Source organism: Ananas comosus, linkage group 3 (genome assembly GCF_001540865.1).
Source record: "Ananas comosus cultivar F153 linkage group 3, ASM154086v1, whole genome shotgun sequence".
NCBI lineage: Eukaryota > Viridiplantae > Streptophyta > Magnoliopsida > Poales > Bromeliaceae > Ananas > Ananas comosus.
In genome coordinates this window covers 9,139,585-9,162,989 of record NC_033623.1, presented here as the reverse complement: position 1 = coordinate 9,162,989, position 23,405 = coordinate 9,139,585, and the positions used below count along the sequence as shown (strand labels likewise).

The 23,405-nt window shown below is 37.8% G+C and overlaps 4 protein-coding genes across 5 annotated transcripts in view; 1 reads left to right on the top strand and 3 right to left on the bottom strand.

Moving 5' to 3' along the window:
* Positions 1,167 to 6,793, bottom strand: LOC109708018 (WD repeat-containing protein 25). 2 transcript variants are annotated; one of them, XR_002215636.1, is made up of 5 exons: positions 6,448 to 6,793; positions 5,534 to 5,695; positions 3,010 to 3,494; positions 1,478 to 2,092; positions 1,167 to 1,335 (listed from the first exon to the last, which is right to left on the bottom strand). XR_002215636.1 is itself a non-coding variant. In XM_020229585.1 (4 exons), the coding sequence occupies exons 1-4, from the start codon at positions 6,767 to 6,769 to the stop codon at positions 1,721 to 1,723; spliced, it is 1,341 nt and encodes a 446-aa protein (XP_020085174.1). In that variant the 5' UTR covers positions 6,770 to 6,793; the 3' UTR covers positions 1,454 to 1,720. The 2 variants fall into 2 exon arrangements, 1 of the variants encoding a protein (XP_020085174.1); XM_020229585.1 differs by lacking the exon at positions 1,167 to 1,335 and having other exon boundaries at positions 1,454 to 2,092.
* Positions 8,867 to 12,864, bottom strand: LOC109708134 (GDSL esterase/lipase At5g45910-like). The gene is made up of 5 exons (XM_020229749.1): positions 12,608 to 12,864; positions 11,841 to 12,056; positions 11,385 to 11,536; positions 10,352 to 10,628; positions 8,867 to 9,307 (listed from the first exon to the last, which is right to left on the bottom strand). The coding sequence occupies exons 1-5, from the start codon at positions 12,849 to 12,851 to the stop codon at positions 9,084 to 9,086; spliced, it is 1,113 nt and encodes a 370-aa protein (XP_020085338.1). The 5' UTR covers positions 12,852 to 12,864; the 3' UTR covers positions 8,867 to 9,083.
* LOC109707341 overlaps positions 15,288 to 23,405 on the bottom strand; it is a 42,281-nt gene continuing 34,163 nt past the window's right edge. Inside the window, exon 6 of the mRNA XM_020228536.1 lies at positions 15,288 to 15,724. The gene's annotated coding sequence lies outside the window, so the exon portion shown is untranslated. The remainder of the gene's footprint in view (positions 15,725 to 23,405) is intronic.
* Positions 22,438 to 23,058, top strand: LOC109707791 (proline-rich proteoglycan 2-like). Its single transcript, XM_020229323.1, has one exon. The coding sequence runs from the start codon at positions 22,438 to 22,440 to the stop codon at positions 23,056 to 23,058; it is 621 nt and encodes a 206-aa protein (XP_020084912.1).

The following is a 23,405-nucleotide window of genomic DNA, read 5'->3' as shown; positions in this document are numbered from 1 at the left end:
CATTTATAGTGTCTAGTATTATTGTTTTTGCCAATTTTTGGAAAAATTCTCTTTCCTGCAACCATCTTTAGGCCTGTTTGGCCTGACAGTTTGGGTGCTACCCAACGTGCGCTAATTAAGAATTTCCTTAAGTGCTGCTCTTTCAATCAAGTATCTAAGTTCTTATACTTTTACCTTTGTTGTTGTTGTTGTTTTCTTTTTTTTTACCATTTTTGATGTTTTGTCTTAGCGGCGAAGTGTCAGAATTAGGAATTAGCAGAAAAGAGAGATTGAAATATGTAATGAGATGAATGGCAAAAAGGGACGCAATGCACAGGGTGTGCACAGGCATTCTGAAGAGGAACCGTTCCATATAACAGCGAATTCTGAGGGCTTTTTTATAAAATGACCCTCTAAAAAATTGTAATTGGCAAAATGACCATGTGAAAATTTTATTTGTAAAACTAATCCTCCTTTCGCCATGTGGGCGCTACGTCAGAGTTTTCTTACAAAGACGGTGAATCGTTCACCGTTTTCTGTTATTTTTTTTAAAGGCGGTGAATCGTTATCCGCTTTTATCCATTTCTATTAAAGGCGGTAAATCGTTCACCGTTTTCGCCAATTTCTTTTAAAGGTGGTAAATCGTTTACCGTTTTCTCCCATTTTTTTTAAAGGCGGTAAACGATTTACCGTTTTCTTCCATTTTTTTTAAGACGGTAAATCATTCACTATCTTTCACTTATTTACTGTTTCTTTCTATATCCCATAAAATCTTAACAACCTTTAAATTCTAATAATTTATCCATATAATTTCATATAAAGGCAGTTAAGATTATATGAAATTATATGGATAAATTATTAGGATTTAAAGGTTGTTAAGATTATATGTGATTTGTTAGAATTTTTATGTGATTGTTAGGATTATATATGGGATATAGAAAGTAACAGTAAATAAGTTTTAAAGAAATGGTAGTAAGCGGTGAACGATTCAACGCCTTTAAAAGAAATGGGAGATCGCGGTGAATGATTCACCGTCTTTAAAAGAAATTCTGACGTAGCGCCGATATGGCGAAAAGAGGGTTAGTTTTACAAATAAAATTTTTAGAAGGTTATTTCGCAAATTTTAAACTTTTAGAGGGTTGTTTTATAAAAAAAGTCCGAATTCTGACATCTCAAAACATTGCAATACAATATGCAAATGATCCATAGATAAATTGGTTAGCCGCGCCACAGTAAATAGCCAGACCAAACAGGGCCTTTATTATGCTGCAAAAAGATCCTCTCGAAATCCCTGGACCTCCTGTAAACGTGTTGCTTCCCTTAGGCGATGCAGTCCTTCGCTGCTTTCCCGGGCGCCTGTAAAATAATTCAATCAAGATAAATCACAAATATTTCCATAGGACGAACCGCTTGTTATTTCTTTTTTCTCTAAGATCATCTGGAAATGAGAACAGTGTATGAAATAACCAACAAATTTAAGCTAAAGAAAAATATATACATCTTCATTGAATCATAGATCAAAGTACAGAGATAACTTCATACAGTCCCACCAGAATTGCCCTTTTGCAAAGTAACAATCGTCGTTACTTCTCCTCTCAACAAGAGTATGATAAATAACTGATCATCGCCGGTGAAGTCCATGAGATTTTTACAGAAAATGGTTCAGCTAATCCCAGTCGGCAAGCCATTTTCTACAAATAATGCATGGGATTCTTCAAAGAAGAAAGATGCAAGATAACTCTCATTCAAATACGGATACTTCGCCATTCCAGCTGCATGAGGCAATCACATTGGGCTTCACAGGATGATACACCACATCGATGCAAGCTTCATTGAAAGCCTTTAGTTTCCTCAAGAGCCTGGCCGTTTTGTAGTCGTATAAGTATATAGAGCCGTCGGAGGACCCAGAAGTGAGTTCTCTTCCATCCAACGAGAAATTACACTTTATAGGGAAGCCCCATACTCCATGCCCTTCGTACCTCCTGTACCTGTCCAACTTGAAGGGCGGCCTGGCTGAGAAAATTGCGATGTAATTACCATTTGATTGTGCGACAAAGGAAGCATCGGTTGGGTGGTATCTTACACAAGGACATGTGTACGCCTCTGTGTATACCTGCGACGACACAGAGAAGAAAATTATATAGTTTAAATGCCGTTGAATTTCGATTCCTCGATAATGCCCAAAAAACTAATAAAATCGTGATTTCCAAAATATTCATCTGCCTTCTTTTCTCTATTCTCAATGGCCCTGCTCACATGCTTAATTTTTTGTTCATATATCTCCTTTGTTTACTCAAAAGGAGAAATATAATCACGTTGTATATGCGGCCTGGCCTCTATGTCATTTTTTTCTTGGAATATGATAAAGGCCTCTATGTCATTTTTTCCTTGGAATATGATAAATCACCTACTAGGCGGGACGTATTATCCCAAACAATCAAATATATAAAGATTTTGTAATAACTAGAAAATTCAAAAGAATGCAATCACAAAATCCCCATGCCATAGTATTTATCACCGGATAACTACATCCCAACAAGTCCTACTAGTAGTAGTTATCCAGCCAAATATTTAAAGTTGCTTGACAATCTTGTGTCTTGTGCAATTAGGGAGCCTTGTGAAGAGTTTTAGAAGCGTATAAACATGCACGATAATTTCCATGCGTTGTTTCTAATGCATGGTTAGGAGTTGGAACAAAGAAGGGTGAAATATAAAGGAAACTAATCATAGGGTTCATGACGAATGGAAAGAAAGAGAATGAAAAGGAAAGGAAAGGAAAGGTATTTACTACTGACGTAGGGGTATGTGGCAAGAGATATATTCATTAGAGCATGCATTAGAACCATTCTTACATTTTTTTCTGTTGTTTATTGAGAGAGTTGTATTTTGACCAAGGCTTCTAAGATAAATCTTACCAGCATATATATAATGTACATTTATATTTTGAAGTTTCATGGATGATGCTGCTTCGATCACCAAAAACTTAAAGCAAAATCTGAACAATCGGCTAAGAGAGCATTTGAAATTTACCTGGTTGGATAAAGGAACTTGCCGTACTACATCCCAAATAATGATGCAATTTTCACTGATGTTACTTTTAGATGTGTCGCTTGAAGAGATGAAATGTTTCCCATCAGCACTAAATTCAATATCAAGTATCGCCCCAAGAGATCTCTGATATTCTTTTACCATCTTCCCCATCCTAATATCCCAGAGTCTAAGAAACCCTTTTGACCCACCGGACAAGAATAAATTAGGGTCATTTGGATGAAACTTAATCACCTCCACAACTTGATCCTCTTTAAAGATATTTGTTTCTTCCCCCTTCTCAACATCAACAACCCGCGATGAACAATCGAATCCACAAGAGAGCAATGAAAGCCCGTTTGGGGTCCATCTAACATCTTTCACCGCTGCCTTGTGATACTTGAAAATGCGTGCTTTCGGTTGTTTTGTATTCCATACATTCCATATGTGGACGGCCTGATCCATTCCGGCAGAAGCAAGAAGATGGCCTGCCAAATTTTAGCAAGTAAATATACAGCTATATAAAGCCAAGCAAAACCATCCTAAATTTGAATATATGCAGTTGGCTTTTCTTCATTTGATACTAATAATGTTTTGAACCTAGAACCAGCTGATGCACTAATGAGTTGATTGCATATTGTATGAAATTCAATATAACAAAGCATGATAGCTCAAGGAGGACTGAACAACCAGAACAAGGTACATGCAGCAGATAGTGGACTATAAATGAGCATAATCAACAGCACAAATAATGGTAGATAACATATAAGAAGTCGAACACCAAATATCCAACCATGTAGATACTTCGGTCCTTTTTGAAAGTCGGAATAAGTTAGCCCAGATAACTTATTTGGTATAAGGATTGCTACTGTGATTGTAAGAAAGGAGTTTAACTCTTACTGTTTGAAAGGTCTAGATATCCATGATTTGGTATGATAAAATATTTCACCTACGAAGTTATTTATCTTATCCAAAAAAATGACTTGAAGGTTGAATATAGTATCCAATTTAAACATTTGATCACACGCCTCATCAAACAAATGTACAAACTTCGCAAATAAATCATGGAGATATACTGAACAAGATATTAATGAATCCAAACAGAGCCTTCAAAAGTTCTAAATTCAGAGTCCACCAAAATGTAAATTCACCAACACAAAATTGAAATTCCCATAATTGTAATAAAGTATAAGAAGTAATGAATATAACCAAAAAAGGGTTTGCATGAAAGGACAGCAGAAAAATAAGATGGCAGCACTATATCCCCGTAGCTAATAACAAGAAACAGAGAAGATAACTGTTCCTGTCCTACATAAATGTTTAAAATGTTTTTTTCCTCATTAAGTAAAAATCTGTGCAAAATTTCTCTCTTAAAAGTAGAAACTAAAAAAACTAATATGGCACAATCTAAAGTTTCAGTAAACAAGGAATGATATAAATATTTTAATATATACCCTTGTTACGTGTTTCTTCAGCTTAAGAATATGTGGCTCGAGTTTGCAATTTCTAGAGTTTGGCTTCTAACAATCATAGCAAGTAGGTATCCAAAAGGTCAAATTACAAAATCAGTCTCTCTCTGTAACTATAAATGTTAACAATCTATAAAGATAGGAAAACAATTGAAAAGTTTGGGATAGTTGACAAAGAGAGTGCATATTCATAATTGAATTACTACAAAACATTTTAAAGGCCACAATTAAATGCTGACAAAGAGTCGGTGTTGACGTCAGAATAAGTTACAGAGGGATAAATAGTGTTGCATGGGGATTTTCCTTGATTATTATGGCACAATAGTTTGAGTTAGCCTACTGTAAGACCCATTAATCATCAACTTCAAGATAATATATTCCATCTGTCAAGGTCATCTGTCATGTTCATATCCTTGCGCATCAAGATTACTTCTCACTTAAAGTTCACGCCTCTTACTATAACTAACTAATAAATAGCCCCTCTATCCTAGCATCCAAAAGATCCGAAGGACCTGTTATCCAGTGACAAGTGTAATATGAAGATTTCCTCCTTATGGCATCCAAGAAATATATTTTTAGTCCTCTCAAGATATTAGTTATGGTTTTGTATGACAATGGATCCTACCTATGATGAGGTGATTATTTTATACCGATAAGTATGAGTTCGAGACTTTGTCTAATATGTGGTTATATACATTACTTCGTACTCCCCATCAACTAATTATTTCATGGCCCTTGAGTGAAGAAAAGGTATATGCTGAACAAGATGTTAATGCATCCAGAAATGCTTTTAAAGGAACTAATTAATTTTGATATAGGAATTGAACCAACATACAATCCAGCACCATTGCAACATTCTTGTATAAGCAATATCTTCAACATAAAATTATATGAGATCATTCTGTATGTCAACCACTTAAATGTAGGGAACACGAACCCCACAAAGAAAATGTAATCTGCCAAATTAGTTAAAAGCACAAATTATAAAAAAAAAAGAGGCAGCAGGAGTTACATTAGTATCAACTTAGGAAGAATAATACCATGTGAGAATAACTAACCATGACTCTGCGACCACTGTACAGAATTGACAGCTTTAGTGTGACCGACTAAGGAAACAGATAGCTTTGTAGGCGATTTATTGCTTGAGGCATTCTTTGCTGGATACCGCGAAGGTGTGAGAACATCAGCCGGAAGATCTGAATCAGAAATGGTTCCGACAACTGAAACAGAGAGGAGATCATATAAGTACACGTAATCAGAATTTCTATTCAATATGCTCGTAACCTAGATTTGGATTAGTTAAAGGTAAAAATGGCTCCCTCAACTATATGCCCTTTCAAATAGACCGAACGCCTAACTCTCTATATTTTGATTGACACCCCTCAACTTTTGATTCTTTTGATTTGAGTAATTTCATCAATTTACTTGAGGATTTTGTTAGATTTGATGGTGATTCTAGTAAATTTAATTATTAAACACCTTTCCAACTCATGTAATTGTGGATATCTTTAACCTATAATAATTGATAATTAACAAAGCCATTAACCTCCTCAACTTAACCAATATATCAGTTTAAGATTCATGTGGCTCACAAGATGGAAGAAAGTAAGAAGTTTTTCGACATGTCATTCCTTTCTACGCATTGGAATATTTGGAAGGAAAGAAATCCAATAATCTTTGAGACAAAGTCAAATGATCAGAGCTCTACTGTGCAGGTGGCATGGAAAGAGACATATTCTGAAGAATATTACATGTTGAAGCCAAGCATGTAGAACTAGGAAGTGGATACATGAGAAGTTCATATCAGCTACAAACTGTTTTGAACTAAATCATACATGATTTCACACTCCCCCTTCTCAGTATCTCCCTTCTCCTCTCTCTCTGAACTCTGAAATTTCATTCTTAATCATTATTTAATATAAATTATATCCCCACATGCCTTTTGCATTAAAAAAAAAAAGAAATCGAATACCAGGAGAGGGGATCGCCGCGGAAGGGATAGTAGTAGTAGGAGAAGGCGCCGGATAAGAAACCCTAGAAGACCCCGCCGCAAGGATCGCCCTCTCCCTCTTCGAGACGTATCTCCCGGCGACGAGTGGCGGCGCCGCCACCGCCGCCTCCGCCGGCCGCGGCGGAGGGGGCCGATGGCTCCCGACGAAGCCTTCCGATCGACGCCGTTTCGAAGGCGGAGCTCCGAGCTGTTTCCGATCGCTGCCGCCGCTAGAGCGGCAATCGTCGTCGTCGTCGTCGTCGGAGGCGGCACCGCCGCCGTAGGCGGTGCAGAGGAGATCCATGGCGCGCGACAGGTAAAACGTATGGACCTCCCGCCCGGTATATTATGAAGGGGTGTAATGTGGGCCGTATCTGGCCGACACGGCCCACATCGCCCAGGCCGAAGCGGGCCAGAGGTTGGCCCGGCCCGTCCCGGATTCACGTCAATGCGATATCGGGCCGGATGCTATTAACCTCCGGCCCAGCAAGGCCCCGGGCCCGGAAGGTCTGGGCCGGGCCAGGCAGGGCCGTCCTTCGAATTGGCTTTTTAAAATTTTTGTTTTTAATTTTTTTTTAAATATAAAATTTGAAACTATGATCAATAAAGTATTTCTATTTAAATCTAATTTTTTATTGAAAAATTTTAAATTTATAAATATTTATAATTTTTTTAAAAAATTTATAAATTTATTATTATTATTTTTTAAATATGAATTAAAAGAGCTTTTGGTCCATCCGACCGAACAATTTGGTCCGATGGCCCAAAACACCTCCTCTGCAGACCTTGGGAGGAGAGGCCGTGCCGACAGCTTGTCCACGGCTCGGCACGGCTTAGGCCCGTTACGACGAGCTGGGCAGTGCCGGACAGTCGGGCCGAAAAGTAGAGGCCCAGCACGACCCGAATCACTGGGACGGGCTGGCCCAGCACGAGATCGTGCCGTTTTGCATCCCTATTTTTATATTTAGGAGTCTTGACCGGCCCGGGTTCGACCGACTGTCTGAGCTGCTTCAGATTTAGGGCTAGTTTGAAATTACACTATTAAAACACTTATTTTAGTAGATTTTAAAAATTTGAAAGTACTTTCCACCTTTTCTCCTCTATTTTTAATAAAATTATGATTGGAATTGTTACTAAAATAGTTTAAAATTTTGTGGTTCTCCGTATAGTAGTTCTTACTATAATTTATTTTGCAGCATTCGAGAAAAATAAATTGAAAGCAATTTTAAAATTTTTTGGCCTTCATAAGTATGAAAGTTAGGTGCTTTTAAATCTCGCAATTCCAAACTAGGCTCTAGGCTTTAGAAGAGATGTAATGAATAGAGTTGACTGAACCCGTAAATTATTTCATCACACTGATAATAGCTAGTATTTGTTGTTTCCTTATTTCTTCATAACTGAATTAGTTGTTACACTGTTACTTAAGAGATCAATCAAAATATGTGTAATGGCTCTAATAGTTGAAGTTCAATTTCTTGACCAAAGTAAATTAAAGTTTGTGTACTTGAATTGACAAAGCATAATACTGCTCCAACTTATATGGGCATCAAGGATTTCCTTTCAGGTTTTCATGTTTTAGACAAGTCTGATGAAATTCGATGGAGATGGAACACAAGGAAGCTGTTTCACCGTTAAATCGATGTATGTATAGCTTCGCTTTGCTTGTTACACATGTTGTGTTTTGTAAGCATTAACAAATGTATTATTTTGGAGAGATAAAGATATTAACTAAACTTACGGTTGAAAAAGTTTGTAATCTTGAAAAACTTTGATGACTTTTGATAAACAATGAAGTGTTGTTGAAAACTTGAAATCCTAAATTATTTCCCTTTATAACTGCTTTCTACATGTGATTTCCCTTTATATAAATGCGCATACAAGTAAACTACGTCTGTGCAGCTAGTCTGCTCACGTCCCCTGTTGGGCTTCTATGCTACTTAGAACAAAATAGATCATCTTATTGATGAAATGCATATATAATTCAACAAATTATGTTTGCCATGTCCTTATAAATAATTGAACAAAAAGTCTTAAAATAGTAATCACAAAGGAAAATCCACACAACACATAGGTCATTACTGGGTAATTTATTTTGAGGTCCTAACAAAATCTCATACAAAAAAATGTAGTAGACCAGAAGTATGATTGGATGCCTATAACAACATACAATGTTTAGCATTCTAGTCATTTTCTTAGAATAAAAAAAAAAAACTTCTAGGTGAAATATGCTAGTCCAACGAATCATGTTTGCTAAGTCTTTATAAAAGAGCTAAATGTGAAAATCTTAAAGGACAATCACAAAAGTAAAAAAAAAAAGAGAAAAAAAAAAGAGAAAAATCTTGTTCACACGTTGCATCTCTTTCACTGACTGAAAAAAATATGAATCAAGAAGCGCAAGTAGTTTAACAAAGACATACTACACTGACTCAAAATTTTTATTATTTTTCATTAACAATATAATTACCTTGATTGGTAAAATGAATTATTCTAATACCAAGTCCTTGTTAAAAAAAGAAAAAGCACACTCATCGACGACGTTCACAAAAAGACATTCTGATAATATATATACTTGTTATCACCAGATAACTTATTCCAATGTTCAAACAGGCTCTTAATAATTAGTAACTCAAATTTTGTATTGGTGGATGGGCATAGGGTCCCTTGAGCCAACCAGTAGCAATGCGGCTGTATGAAGCTTCAGTTAAGTGGATTCCGTCCCAGTTTGCATAAGTTGATGGATCTTTACATGCGGATACACCAGGTAAGCCACACACTGCACTTACATTGTAATTGTAAGGTCCACCTCCTCCACAACAAGCTTTAATTGCCCCATTGCTAAATCCTACCAGAGAAAAGGAAAGGAAAATTACGGTTTTTAAGGGGGAGAAAAAATCAAAATAGAACTTGAATAAGGCTATGGTGACTTTTGGAAATACTATATAGTTGTTCTTTATTTTTTATGCTAGGATATCCAAATTGACGGTCGACACTGTTAACTGTAATTTAGAGTATTTGAACTACCTAAAAACCAAATTTTAATATTTTTTTGAAATTTTTGTGATGTATACCTATGAAATGAATGGTCCAAATCAAGCAACCTTTTGAACATAGACGATAGGACTAGTAAACTCTAGATTGAAATTGTTAATCTTGATTTGGACAATCAATAGAATTTTCTATTAATAGTTTAATAAATTTGGATTATTTGACATATTAAACAAACAAACAGCCCGTACTGACCGTTAGCATGTGAGATTTTGATACTAAACAATCATTAGGTAGATTTTGTCAAAAATTTATGAAACCTAATGTTTAGAGATGCTATTAATATTAGAAATATTAATCACTCATGCAGTTATCAATTTACAATACCACCGTCTACGGACCAACTTTTCACGCTAATCTTAATCACACCCTCTTTCTTAATACTAAAAATGTGAAAAGATTTGTCTAAACTCTATAACGGGGGATTATAAGATTTCAAGTGTGCATTTGTCGTAGACTTAGCATTTTTGAAAACAGAAAAGGAGAATTTCCCCTTTCTTGGTAATGGTTCATGCCAAATGGAATTAAAGAATAAAGTCAACTCTTCACAAACTTTAAACTAAGGTATACTTGGTAGTGGGTCATGGCAAATGGAATTAAAGAATAAAGTCAACTCTTCGCAAACTTTAAACTAAGCAATATTGCAACAGGTACATTCAAAGATTCACCTAGAAGGCTACATTAATATGTGATAATATGCTGATATAAAAGTAGAAATATGTGAAGTCTCTTTCCTTAAAGTTAGTGTCAAAACAATGATCAACAAATTAATATTTCTTAATTAGCTTAATTTGAACTATATACGATTTTCAAGATTTAGAAAAGCAAAAAATTTTCTCACCGAATTGTGTGGGCTTGGAGGCAAATTCAATGACCGGGGCGTAGTAATCTGCATAAATAATCCGTGCGTACAGGTACTTTTTTCGGAGCTGCTCCACTGCTTTCAGCAGTAGCAAGTTGTGGTGCTTTCCTAACTCGTTAAACTTCTTGAGGCAGCCCGTTTGCGGGTCGTAGTCGGTCTTGTTCGGGCTCGCAAACAGTGTCAGGATTGCTGGTATGCACCCCGTTGGTACGTTCCCCGGCACCACCACCGTTGCCGCACCCTCACCGATCAGTTTCTGCATACATGCGTGAACAAAATTGTATCAGAACAAAATCATTTATCCCCATTCTTTTCCTGTTTGCTTAAGATTCAAATTGTGATCCGAATTTGATGTTGTCCTTTTTGTTTAAATTGTGATAAATCTTAGATCCTACAGTTAGATTTGTGCAAAAGCAAATGTAGAAAATCAGCAACGTAGTTGGATTCTTGGAATGAAATAGAATTCGAGGACAAACTTGAAGGCTAGAAATTGAAACTTCAACGATATATAAAATTGTAGTTGGGATCGAACTGCAATCATCATTATAACTAAAACTCTCATTAAAGATAACACTGAAAGTGAAAATCCAATTTGAAACATATATATATCATGGACAATACTTGGTTAACATTTATGAAAGTTATGTGAAATTGATTCATTTTGATCCGTACTGTCTGATTTTTTAAAGCTTGGATTTGAACACCAAGTCAACCTTCAATTTATTTGATTTTAATTAATTTATTTTGATCAGTGAACTCTAGTCAGGTCCTCTGAAAATTAAAAGAAATGGCGGATCCAAACTCAGAAGTGGATAAAAACCATGAAAGTACTTGAGTAAAAGAAAAAAAAAAGAAACGAAGATATATTAGACTTTACACAATTGATAAGAATTTCGTAGGTTTGAACTTCAAAGCAAAAACGGGCTATGATTTAAATAAGTTCCATGCATTTTTTATCTAATTTTTTTATTTAATTCAACTCAAATTATAAACGAGAAAAAGAATTAATTACCTCAACAGCTTTGTAAACGACATCAATGACTTTGGGCACGTAGGTTTCAATTACTTGGTCTAATGTTTTCCCTGATGTTAGTAGAAAGTTGTAATCATTTCCTCCAAACTCCCCCACAAAGAAGAGAGACTTCTTCATGTAGTTCTTGCACTCTACAAGCATATGAAATTACCACTATCATTTAGTTAGTCACAAATACAAAATAAAAATAGGGTAAACTAAAATTATATAGTACTCTCGTAGTTCAGTGTGTTCGCAGTTCGCCATTCGGTATACGATTTGAAAAGTTTCAATATTATTATCATGTGACTAATTTTGACTTAAATAAGATAGCAGAATAATATAATTTGTAAGCCATAAAGTAATAAGTGTTGAACTTAATTTAGAAACCACAAGAAATTAAGCTACGGCAGTTTACCAAAAAAAATAAAGACATGCATGGGACGAAATAGATACTTCGGGTCGTTTTGCAGAGCGACGGCTTCAGTGCATCGAACCACCCGAGCTGGACGCTCAAGGAGCTGTCGATCGGAGGAATACCGGTGATGTTGTTCTCCTGGAAAAAGGCGAGGTCGAGTGCCGTTGCGCCGACGACGGCAAAGTTCGCGCCTTTAGTGAAGCTTTCGTTATGTGATAAGGATGGTGGAAGAAAAGGAAGCCCTAAAGACTCACCTGCATATGAAAAATGTACAAGAAAATTAACAACGTAAAAACAAAACAAGAAATCTCTCTACCACATATATGGCCGCCCTTTTCACTCACATGTATCTTAAAAAGGGTCGTAATCGTTTTAAAAATATGGGTTTTCTTGTGCTAGGTCAGCATCCCAGAAAAAAGATTTTTAATCTTACAACAACATCATCTAATTATGGCAACTTTCTTTTCCAGTACGTAGTCTTACGAGTCTCTACTTTTAATTTAAAAATTAAAAACCAAAAAAGCTTGACAAAATCATATTGTACAGAGAGCCTAGGATGAGAGGCTGTAAAATTATAACCCTTACTTTGTTGTCAGCTTAGTGTAAATTTGATCTCTGTACGAGTGCACAGTAGATTGATAAAAGATTAATGCGGCACACTGGTTTACTACGCATCTTGCACATGGATCTCAAATGCTATTTGGCATATAAAAATGCACAAGTACTAGTACGTAGCTTCAGTGGTGTGAAAGCATATTCTGAAAGCATTCCAGCTCAATATGAGAGAGAGAGAGAGAGATCATACATATGAAATCTATGATTAGACGGCCATTAGAGCATCGACCGGTAGGGTGGCCAAAGAAAGTCATTCCATATGGAGGTAGGTCGATAGGAATAACCGGTAACAACTGACTTTCAAGGATGACGAAGTTTCCTGTGTCTGCGAACGAGTCGCCGAAGCTAAATACCGCATTGTACTTTGCGTCGGTAGAGCTAGCAAACAGGACACAAGAGAGAAGTAGAGAGGAAAATAGTATTGAGAGATCCATTCTTGATGAAGAAGAAGAAAATTAAGCTTGTAAGTTCTCTTGAGTCTATACAATTATATAAATGCTTCGTGGCCCTTAACATTGGATGAACCAGAAATGTGTTTTTCCTATTAATTAATTCCAATGTTTGAATGGGATAATTAGACCGACCTTTTATAAAACATAGAATAATTAAGTGGACTTTTAATTTTCACAAGTATTTTAAGATATTTTTAGATCTCAATTGGATTAAAAAATTTTATATCTCGATTGCATTCAATTTGTATAGGATGAATGTACTCTTCGCTAGCTGGAGTCGTGCTGTTTTTCCATTCTCCTCTCAGAGGATTGGCAATAAGTTTAATTTTATTTTGTTTAACTTTTTTTTTATTATGCATTGACCATAACATTCAATTGGTTCCATAGTCGCTTTTAGTCATATCCTGCAAATTGGCTTTGGGCTAAGTCAGACAGAAATATGCACACCAAAATTCTTTTTTTATAGAAAATGTATTGTGCGATGCCAAGATTTCGACTAGTTCAGATCTATATATATAAATTATAATAGCACTAATTGGCTATAGTATTTTCGACGGTGCGAGTTAAGGGGATTAGGCGTGTTAAGACTAAAGTAATCGTAATTAGGATTAGTGATCCCCTATAAAGTAGGGGCGTTACAGTTGGTATCAGGGCCAATAACCAGCCGAAAATATGAGATGAGCCTCAACTGAATTAGAGTTATACAGTGGGCACAAAGTTGGTTAAGACTGGCAAGATAAGTTTCACATCGTCTCATATTTGTAAGTGTGTCTAATCATGATAAGATGTAAGGGCTTAAGGGGGAATATTACAAGACCCTAGGATTTGGAATAATATTATATATAAGATATAATAGGAATAATCCTCTTAACACGAATATATCATTTTGGGCTGTACATTAATTAAGAGGGTTAAACGCGCAAGGGTCATAGTAGTTCTAGGATGAGTGATCCCCCTAGGAAACGGGACATCATATATACATTTATGATCATCTATATATTTATGATATGTTTGTTTGTGTTATTCTGTCAGGATTGTTGAAAATCATGTATAAATCTTTTTTAGTTCATCCCGTATGTAATTCAATTGTTATTGCAATATTACTAATAGCACAAGAAAATTCCAAAACTATTGCCAGTGAGAGGGTGGGTATGTTTTTCCTGACTATTAATGATCCTGCAACTTTTTAAAACATTAGAAAATTGCCCCTCCCCACCCCAATTGCCTCAAAATCTAAAAGAAATTTTAATTTTTTTTCTCATTTAATTAAAGTATTGAAGTTTGAATTCAGAAATTAATTTTAAATTTGATTTCGAATTTCAATTTTGAATGCAAATTTAAATTTGATTTCAAATTTAAGTTTAGAACTTTAAGTTAATTTAAAATTTGAATTAAAATTTTGAATTTGAATTTAAAATTGAAACTCAAAAATAAAATCTATATTTGAATCTAAAATTTGAAAAAGTTTACATTCAAAATTTCAAATAAATATGTACGTAAGGGTATTCTTGAAATAATATAAAATTCATTGTCAAGATTACCAAAGTATAAAAGGTGATCTATACAAAATAATCTTATATATATAGAGAAAGATTTTAATAGAATACTATGGTAATAATAGGGTTTGTATACTATCGACTTATTTTCGATGATAGAGCTTCTAAATTGATGATTGCCACCGTTGAACATGATCTTAGAGCATTTAAACTATCTGAAAATCAAAATTCACACTTTTTCGATATTGTCCTCTTGTCTATCAAGTGGACAAAAAATTAAAGGCTGATAATGATATATCCTTCAAAAAGTGATAATAAAATTTTTGTATTATTTAAGATTTACAGTCTATATATTATTTTATATAGTTTGAAGAATTTTTTAATAAAAATTTAGCTAATTTGGACTCTTTTACACCGTTAAATGAGCAAACGTACTATATACCGGCCATTAAAACTATAGATTTTGTGATCCTTTGATTATTTTGTTAGTGATGTAAAAAAAAAAAAAAATACAAATTTGATTTCTATATAGCTCAAATGGTCTAGATCATGATCAATAATGTCGATCATAGATTTGGAAGTTTTATCATTGAAAATAAATCAGTAGCAAACCTAGCCGTTTACTACCGATAGTAGCCCAGTCAAGCTCTCTCTCTCTCTCTCTCTCTCTCTCTCTCTCTCTCTCTCTCTCTCTATATATATATATATATATATAAGCAGGTGGGGAGGGATAAATTTTTTGTCGTTAGATCTATCTTTTTAACTATTTTTATGCATTAGATCATATTATTCAAACATCCGCCGCCCACTCAACCCAATAGAGCAATATCATCCTAATTGGACATCTCTTAATCCAACGGTTGAAAGCCTATAATCACGATTGACATGGTATTTTTAAAAGCATAAAAGCTCAATTCCATTTATATATACACATACATATAGATTTGCGGTAATTTAACATTACAATTTAACTCTGGTGCCATTTTTTAAATATATATTACAAATATATATATACACATACATATATATTTGCGGTAATTTAACATTACAATTTAACTCTGGTGGGTTACTTGGACCGAAAGAAATAGCGCCATCTTCAATCTGAAGGCCCCTAACGCAGCCCGGGCTCTCAAACGTGCCATTTTTCTAGCTAAATCCTGGACGGACCTCCTCTGACCTGCTTCTGTCTTCACCTCTCCTCTTTCCCTTTTCTTTCTTGTCTCGTCTTCTGTTTTCTTTGTTTTCTTTATCTTATTTTGCCTAGCTATTTCCTGCTTTTCCCTCTTGGAGGCTCTAGCTGCTTCCACACTGTTCGCCTAGTTCATTTTTGCTTAATGAATGAAGCAGGTAGCTTGCTACCTTTTCTCAAAAAAAAAAAATATTACAATAATGTACTGAATTAGATGTGAGTAATACAATATTAGTCGTGATATAAATCACAGATGTCACATTATTAGTTACGTTGAGATAACCAACAATGCTAGATATATTTATAAATTATAAATTAACAAAAATTCAAAGAATTCAAAAAATATTTCGCACTGGTTAGATTAATAAATTACACATCTATAACACTGCAAATTTCAATCTTAAATTTGAATTCAAATTTTAAATTCTAATCAAAATTTTAAATTTAATTGAGATTCTAATTTTCAATTTAAATTTTAAATTTTAATTCAGATTTGAACTTTGAATTTAAAATTTTAAATTCTAAATTCAAATTCATGATTTGAGTTCAAATTTCAAAATAAAATTCAGANGCAAATTTCAATCTTAAATTTGAATTCAAATTTTAAATTCTAATCAAAATTTTAAATTTAATTGAGATTCTAATTTTCAATTTAAATTTTAAATTTTAATTCAGATTTGAACTTTGAATTTAAAATTTTAAATTCTAAATTCAAATTCATGATTTGAGTTCAAATTTCAAAATAAAATTCAGATTTGAAATTTAATTTTAAATCCAAATGACAAATATGTGAGTAAAAACTTTTTTTAAGTATTGTTAAAATCGAAACGGCAAAAAATAGATCCAGAAAATAATTTAATGCAGGAAGAGAAAAGAAAAGAAAATAGCACACCGATAATTTTACGTGGTTCGGTCACCGGCCTATGTCTATTGACAAAAACGGAGCAAATAATTTATTAATGTCGAAAGACGAAATAAAAAAAAGATCTCTCAAAAGAACTACCAAAGCTTAATTAGATTGAAAATGCCGCGACAAGCAACTCGTGGCTTCTCTCTCATCCGTACGGGCGCATGGCTAAATTAGAGTCGCCGCGGATCCTTTACTGTACGGAACATGCATAGCTTGGCTTAATTAGAGCATGGCTTCTAATTAGTCACGGCTCCTAACCGAACGGACCAACAAGCAAGTAGGAATAATTAGCGCATGGCATCTAATTTTGGTCACTGACGGCTTCATTAACATGACTGGCAAATATATAGAATGTGGCTTCAAATTAGAGTCTAATTGGAACTTTACTCTAATTGAATTTCTAAACACAAATCTAATCTAATTCAATTTGAATTAGATTCCGACTCATAATCCATATATGCAAATTAAATCTAAATTATATCTAATCCTAATTAGATTAAAATTTAACTCCAATTGAGGTAACTACAAATCAAACCAAATTTAACAATCTTCACTTTGGTTTAATTTGTAGTGTAGCCGCTATGTCGAGGTCACCACAAAACTCCACCTTTAATTTGATTCGCCTCAATAGTCCTCAACGCTCCGCGCTCCGTCTTTTCCAAACGCCCTATAGGATCTCAAGTGCTGCCAACCGCAACCAAGTTCAAACAATATTTGAACTTGGCAATAGTATCCCGAACAAAGTGAAACTTTACATCGATGTGTTTTGTCCTCTCATGAAACATTTGATCTTTCAACAAATGAATAGCACTTTGACTGTCCAAATGAACAATCATCGGATCCCAACGAGAAGTAAGCTCTCCAAATAAGCCTCTTAGCCACATAGCTTCCTTCAAACCCTCTGTCATAGCAATATATTCCGCCTCCGTTGTAGACAAAGTGACAATAGGTTGTAATGAAGCTTTCCAACTAACTGCGCATCCGCCAATAGAGAATATATAAGCTGAAAGTGATCTCCTCCTGTCCAAATCACCTACAAAATTCAATTCAATATATCCAACCACACTATCCTTACACCTCCCAAACTCTAAACAAGTTCTAGTATACCTAGTAAGTATCTCAGAATTCACTTAACACCCTGCCAATGAGCCTTCTCGGGATTGGTCATATATCTGCTAACTATGCTCACTGCATATGAGATATCCGGCCGTGTGCAAACCATGGCGTACATGATGCTCCCTATAGCACTAGAACAGGGAACATGTGACATGTACTTCCGCTCACCATCGGACTGCGGTGATAACTCGACAGAAAGTCTGAAATGCGCCGCAAAAGGAGTGCTCATTGGTTTTGCGTCTGTTATTCCGAAACGCTTTAAAATCTTCTCTATATATTTCTCTTGTGTCAAATGCAGTAGTCCAGACTTGTTGTCCTCTTAATTTCCATACCAAGAATTTTCTTAGCAGCATCTAGATCTTTCATCTCAAACTCACCCTTAAGTAAAGTTTTCAATTTATTTATCTCAACTATATCGCTAGAAGCAATTAATATATCATCGAATAGAGCAACAATAAATGAAAGATCTCTTATTAAGCTTTTTGAAGTACACGCAACTGTCACGTTTGCTTCTGGAATATCCGTAACCTGTCATGAAGGAGTCGAACCGCTTGTCCTAGTCGAATCGCTTGTACCATTGTCGACGAGAATGCTTTAAGCCATAAAGCGATTTCTTTAACAGGCAAACATCGTCCTCTTTTTCTTCAACAATGAATCCCTCCGACTGTTTCATATAAATTTGCTCTTCAAGTTCTCCATGCAGAAAAGCTGTTTTAACATCAAACTGCTCAAGATACAAGTCATTTATGGCCACCAATGATAAAAGAATACGAATAGAAGTATGCTTCATGACGGGCGAGAAAATATCATTAAAGTCAACACTTTCTACCTGACTGTAGCCCTTAGCAACTAAACGAGCTTTGTACCTTGTATCTTCCACACCAGGGATTCCGTCCTTTTTCTTGTAGACCCATTTGAAGCCAACAATTTTCTTGTTTGTAGGCGGTTTTACCAACTCCATGTACGATTCTTATAGAGCGACTCTATCTCCTCATTCATTGCCACCAACCACTCTGCAGAACTAGCACTAGAAATAGCTTGATTATAAGTGGAAGCTTCACCTTCTTCTTCTGTATCTTGTGGCACTGAAATAGAGTAAGCAACTATATTTTCCTAACCGATTCATCAAATGTGATATCCTTACTAATAATTAATTTAGATGATTCAGGACACCACAATCTATATCCCTTAACCCCCAATACATAACCAATAAAAATATACTTTTTAGCCCTAGGTTCTAACTTGCCTTCATTGATATGAATATAAGTAGGACAACCAAATATTCATAAATTAGAATAATCAGAAAGGCTGCCAGACTATACCTCCTCCGGAGTTTTGCAATCAAGTGCTGAATCTGGAGATCGATTTATCAAATAGCATGCCGTAGAGATCGCCTCTGCCCAGAAACTCTTCGCTAAGCCAGCATTAGAGAGCATGCAACGAGCTCTTTCTAAAAGAGTTATGTTCATCCGTTTGGCCACCCCGTTCTGCTGTGAAGTATGCCTAACGGTTTTATGTCTGACGATTCTTTCATTCTTACAAAATTCGTCAAACTCTGACGAACAGAATCCAAACCGTTGTCGGTCCTTAATTTCTTGATCTTCTTTTCAGTTTGCTAGCTTCTCAATCATGACCTTCCACTGCTTGAAATAATAGAACACATCATTCTTATTTTTCAGAAAGAACATCCACATTTTACGAGAATAGTCGTCAATAAAAGTCAACATATATCTAGCACCACTATGAGTAGGAGTACGAGAGGGTCGCCAAAGGTCAGAATGAATATAGTCCAGAGTACCTTTTGTTCGGTAAACTGCGTCCATAAAGCTGACTCTCTTTTGTTCGACAAGAACACAAAGCTCGCAAAAGTCCAACTTTTCTAAACTCTGACTACCAAGTAGACCTCTCTCGCCCAACTTCATCATACCATATTCACTCATATGGCCCAGTCGTATATGCCATAATCTGGTACTATCCGAATCTGACATAGAGGAAGAAGTCACCGCTGTTGAACCTGTCACAGTGGAACTCTGTAGAACTTATAACATGTCGGACAACTTGGCCTTCACCACTATAAGATTTCCTTTAACGACCTTCATTAATCCGTCAGCTGAAGAACACTTAAACCTTTTAGTATCAAGTGTACCCAATGAGATCAGATTTTCTCTCATATCCGGAACATGCCGAATCTCAGATATAGTCCTCACTACTCTATCGAGCATTCGTACCCGAACAGTGCCAATTTCAATAACTATACACTTAGAGTGATTTTCCATCAATACATCTTCACCTTTAATAAGCTTGTATGTCGAGAACCATTCTCTATGCGTGCAGATATGGAAGGAATATGCGGAGTCCATAAGCCACTCATTCTGTCTGCGTGTCTTATTCGTAACTGTGAAGACGATATCATTTTTATCTGATTCTCCTATTGCACCACTTGCTTCTGCTTCAGTATTGGTGTTTCTTTTATCTTGATTTTTATCACCGTTATTCTTTTACTGCTCTTTATTTTTCAACTTGAAACAATCAGCTTTTATCTGACCCATCTTCTTACAATAACCACAAATCAAATTCTTGTGCTTTGATTTTGATCTAGATGTACCTCTATTACCGGAACCCTTCTCCCGAGACCTCCCTTTAGCGACCAAATCTTATCCTGAAACTCCACATGTCTCGTTGCTTATTTGCATGTCAATTCTTTCTTTTGAAAGTAAAGACGATTTAACATCATCGAGACATAGAGTATCTCGTCCAAACAAGAAGGTCTCACGAAAATTCATGTAAGAGGGCAATAGCGAACATAATAATAAAATGTCTTCATCTTCTTCCTCGATTTTAACATCTATCGAGTGGAGATCCATAAAATCGGAATGGCGAAAAATAGATCCAGAGAATAACTTAATGCAGGAAGAGAAAAGAAAATGAAAGAGGACACTGATAATTTTACGTGGTTCGGCCACTGGTCTACGTCCACGGACGAAGACGGAGTAAACAATTTATTAGTGTCGAAAAGCGGTGTAAGGACTGAGATTTTTTGACAGTGCTACTAAACTCTCTGTTGATGATGTTTATGTGTGTAATTTAATTACATAAGCACTCGTCAAATTTTGGGCGAAAATGAGCTAAAATGGAGAAGATACGGGACTTTTAGTTTTCACTTAAGTGAATAGTAACTCCGGTTTTTCGGAGAAGCCACGGAGTAGAGTTGGCTTCTGGCACGTATCGGACTCCGTTCATATCAGTCCGATCCAGTAGCTTTGCTTCATGCTCTTGGCTGGTTAGTTCAGTGGCTTGCTTCATGCTCTTGGCTGGTTAGTCCAGTGGTCATAGTGTATCCCTATTTGATGAGATGAGGATGTGTACTATGATTCGTATCTTTGTATACTCATCTCATACTATCTTTGTTGCCCCTACGTCCGAGTTATATATTACGCTATCATTGTTGTCTTCTCATTCCCATTCTTTGGTAGTGATTCGCACGTGGTGACATGGCTGCAGCCTAGCTTCATGGGTGGATATGTTTACGACGCGGACAGAGNACTGACGTTTTCCTGCAGTTGGCCTGGATTCCTTCCAGGTGGCCCAATCACAGATTGGGTGTCGATTATTGGTGATTTAGGTGTTGGATGTTCGTTTGGGTACCTCTAGCCAAAGGGTTTGGCTAGCGGCATTATGCGGCCTTCAGGGCATTAGCGTGCCCCTGAGGCGGCCCTCGGTGCTTGACAGGGCCTTGTATGGCAGAGCTCGATACTCAGTGGACGACGGTGATTTGTATTTATTAGTACGTAGTACCGTCGCTTGTGTTGAGGAGCACAGCTTTGTTAATAGCAGCCTATTAGCAAAGCTAAGCCCAAGGGCCTTCACAGATTAAGCTGTGGCCTTGGGTGGCAGCGAGTGGGCAGTAAAGGCTTGAGAGCTTTACTGCGTTCACTGGTCGGTTGTTCCGAGTCGCTGATGCGTTTTCAAGTGCTTCGTGGCAGCCTTATTAAGGCTTGGCTTGGGCGCAAGGCAGCCGCCTAAAGCGGCTTTTTGCGTGGCCTTTTCGTAAAGGCTAGAAGCGTTCCCAGATCCCGGAACCTGTTAGTCAGGTCTCCAATGGGAGTCGCAAATGTGCGACAGGTGTCGCTGGCTCAGCTACAATATACGTTCTTTCGTGTAGCACTTGGGATTTTAGATAGTAAAATACGCTAAAAGCTGTCAAAATTACCGGGCTAGAACGCTATGCTCCGAGCGACCCAGTTGGCAGTGTGGGCGACTATCTAAAGTCGCACGGCCTCTGGCACGAGTGGTAAGCCTCGTGTAAGCCGCTGACGCCACGCGCGTGCTCGCTGCGCTTCCAGATAATTTGACGCGCGTGGCTCGCTTCTAGCGCTGATTAAGTGATTGGTCCCGTAGAAACGGCGACAGCCTCCACTCGTGCTACAAGTCGTGCTTGGGATCTAGTAGCACGAGTGAAGGGTTTCAAGTCCTCCGAATAGCCTAGTGGCCTTTCCACTGGCCTTTGAGCTTTTTGTCACGACCTTGTATTTACCTGTGAGTGTCACTCCCCCCCTTGATCCCAACCGGCGGCCGCTATAAGGCCGCCCGCCAGGCCGGCTCCTATCCACGTGGTCTACCGCCCCGAGGCCCAGTGAGGTGCAGTCCGCCGCGTCCCGTCGGCCTCCACGCCGCCGCCGCATGCCTCGACGGTTGAGGGAACGCCAAACCACGAAAGGTTGTCAACGGCCGCCGCTGCGCCGCCGGCCCCAACCAGCCCCGGTCAGCCCCTGCTGCCGCCCCCAGCTCCGCCACCGGCTCGAACACAGCCGCCCGCCGCCGCTACGGGCTCTCACTTCCGCCGGGCGCGAGCCGGGCATGTCGTGTTTCCGCCGCCGTCCCCCGTGGACGCCACCAGCCGCTGCGAGTTACCACCGGCCCCAGCCCACGCCACCAGCGGCCTGCCAGCCGCCTCTGGAGGCGTCGGCAGCCCTTCGCCGCCGTCCCGAACCCCCGCCGCGCCGAGGTTCCAACCGGGCCGAGCCAGACCCGACTGGGCCCGACCGGCGTCGAGGAAGTCCGCCGAGGCCGCCACAAACCCCTACCGGCCTCGGCTCCCTTGTTGCACGACCTCCACCTAGTGCCGGCCCCGAAGGGAAGGTCACCACCACCTCAACGGGGTGGACGAGAGCCGGTTCCTCCTCCTTTCCCACCGGCTCTCCCACCTGGCCCTTACAACGTCCTCCCAAAGGCCACCGGCCTCGTCGTGCGGCCGCCGGCCCCGCGCGCGTGTCTATCCCGTCCCGAGTCGACCCCGCCGATCCCACGAGATCCAGTCGACCCCCGCCTAATCCCAATCCCAAAGTGGAGCTTTGGGATCTAGAAGGATATTCATCCATCTCATTTGAAACGCCTTTTTGGGGGCTTCAACTAGCTAAAGCTGGGTCGAGGGATGGTCAACCACGTGGAACGTGCTGTCAGGGAGGCTCAAGCTTTTGAGCGTTTTGCCGCGTATTTTATTACCCGAAGAAGCGCTAAATAGGCAAAACAGTTTAGTCGGGGAAGCGCCTGAAAAGCGCTAAGGGCTTCTAGGCAGTTAGCCTAAAGGCTTGCCTAACGCGGTCGCGCTATTCGTGCTGACCCCGTAGCTTAGGTCGTAAAGCAAAGCGGGCTTTTCCAAAGGCTAAACGCTGTTTTGGTAGGGAGGTTCCAAGGTGGTTTTGGGCGTATATCTGCTGATATACGATTTTGGTAATTTGGGGAAAAAGAGCTTTAGACACGTAGGTTTAGGTTAAGGCAGTCACGGTAACCAAGGTTTTGTCGACTTGGCCAGCTTTGCTCGATAA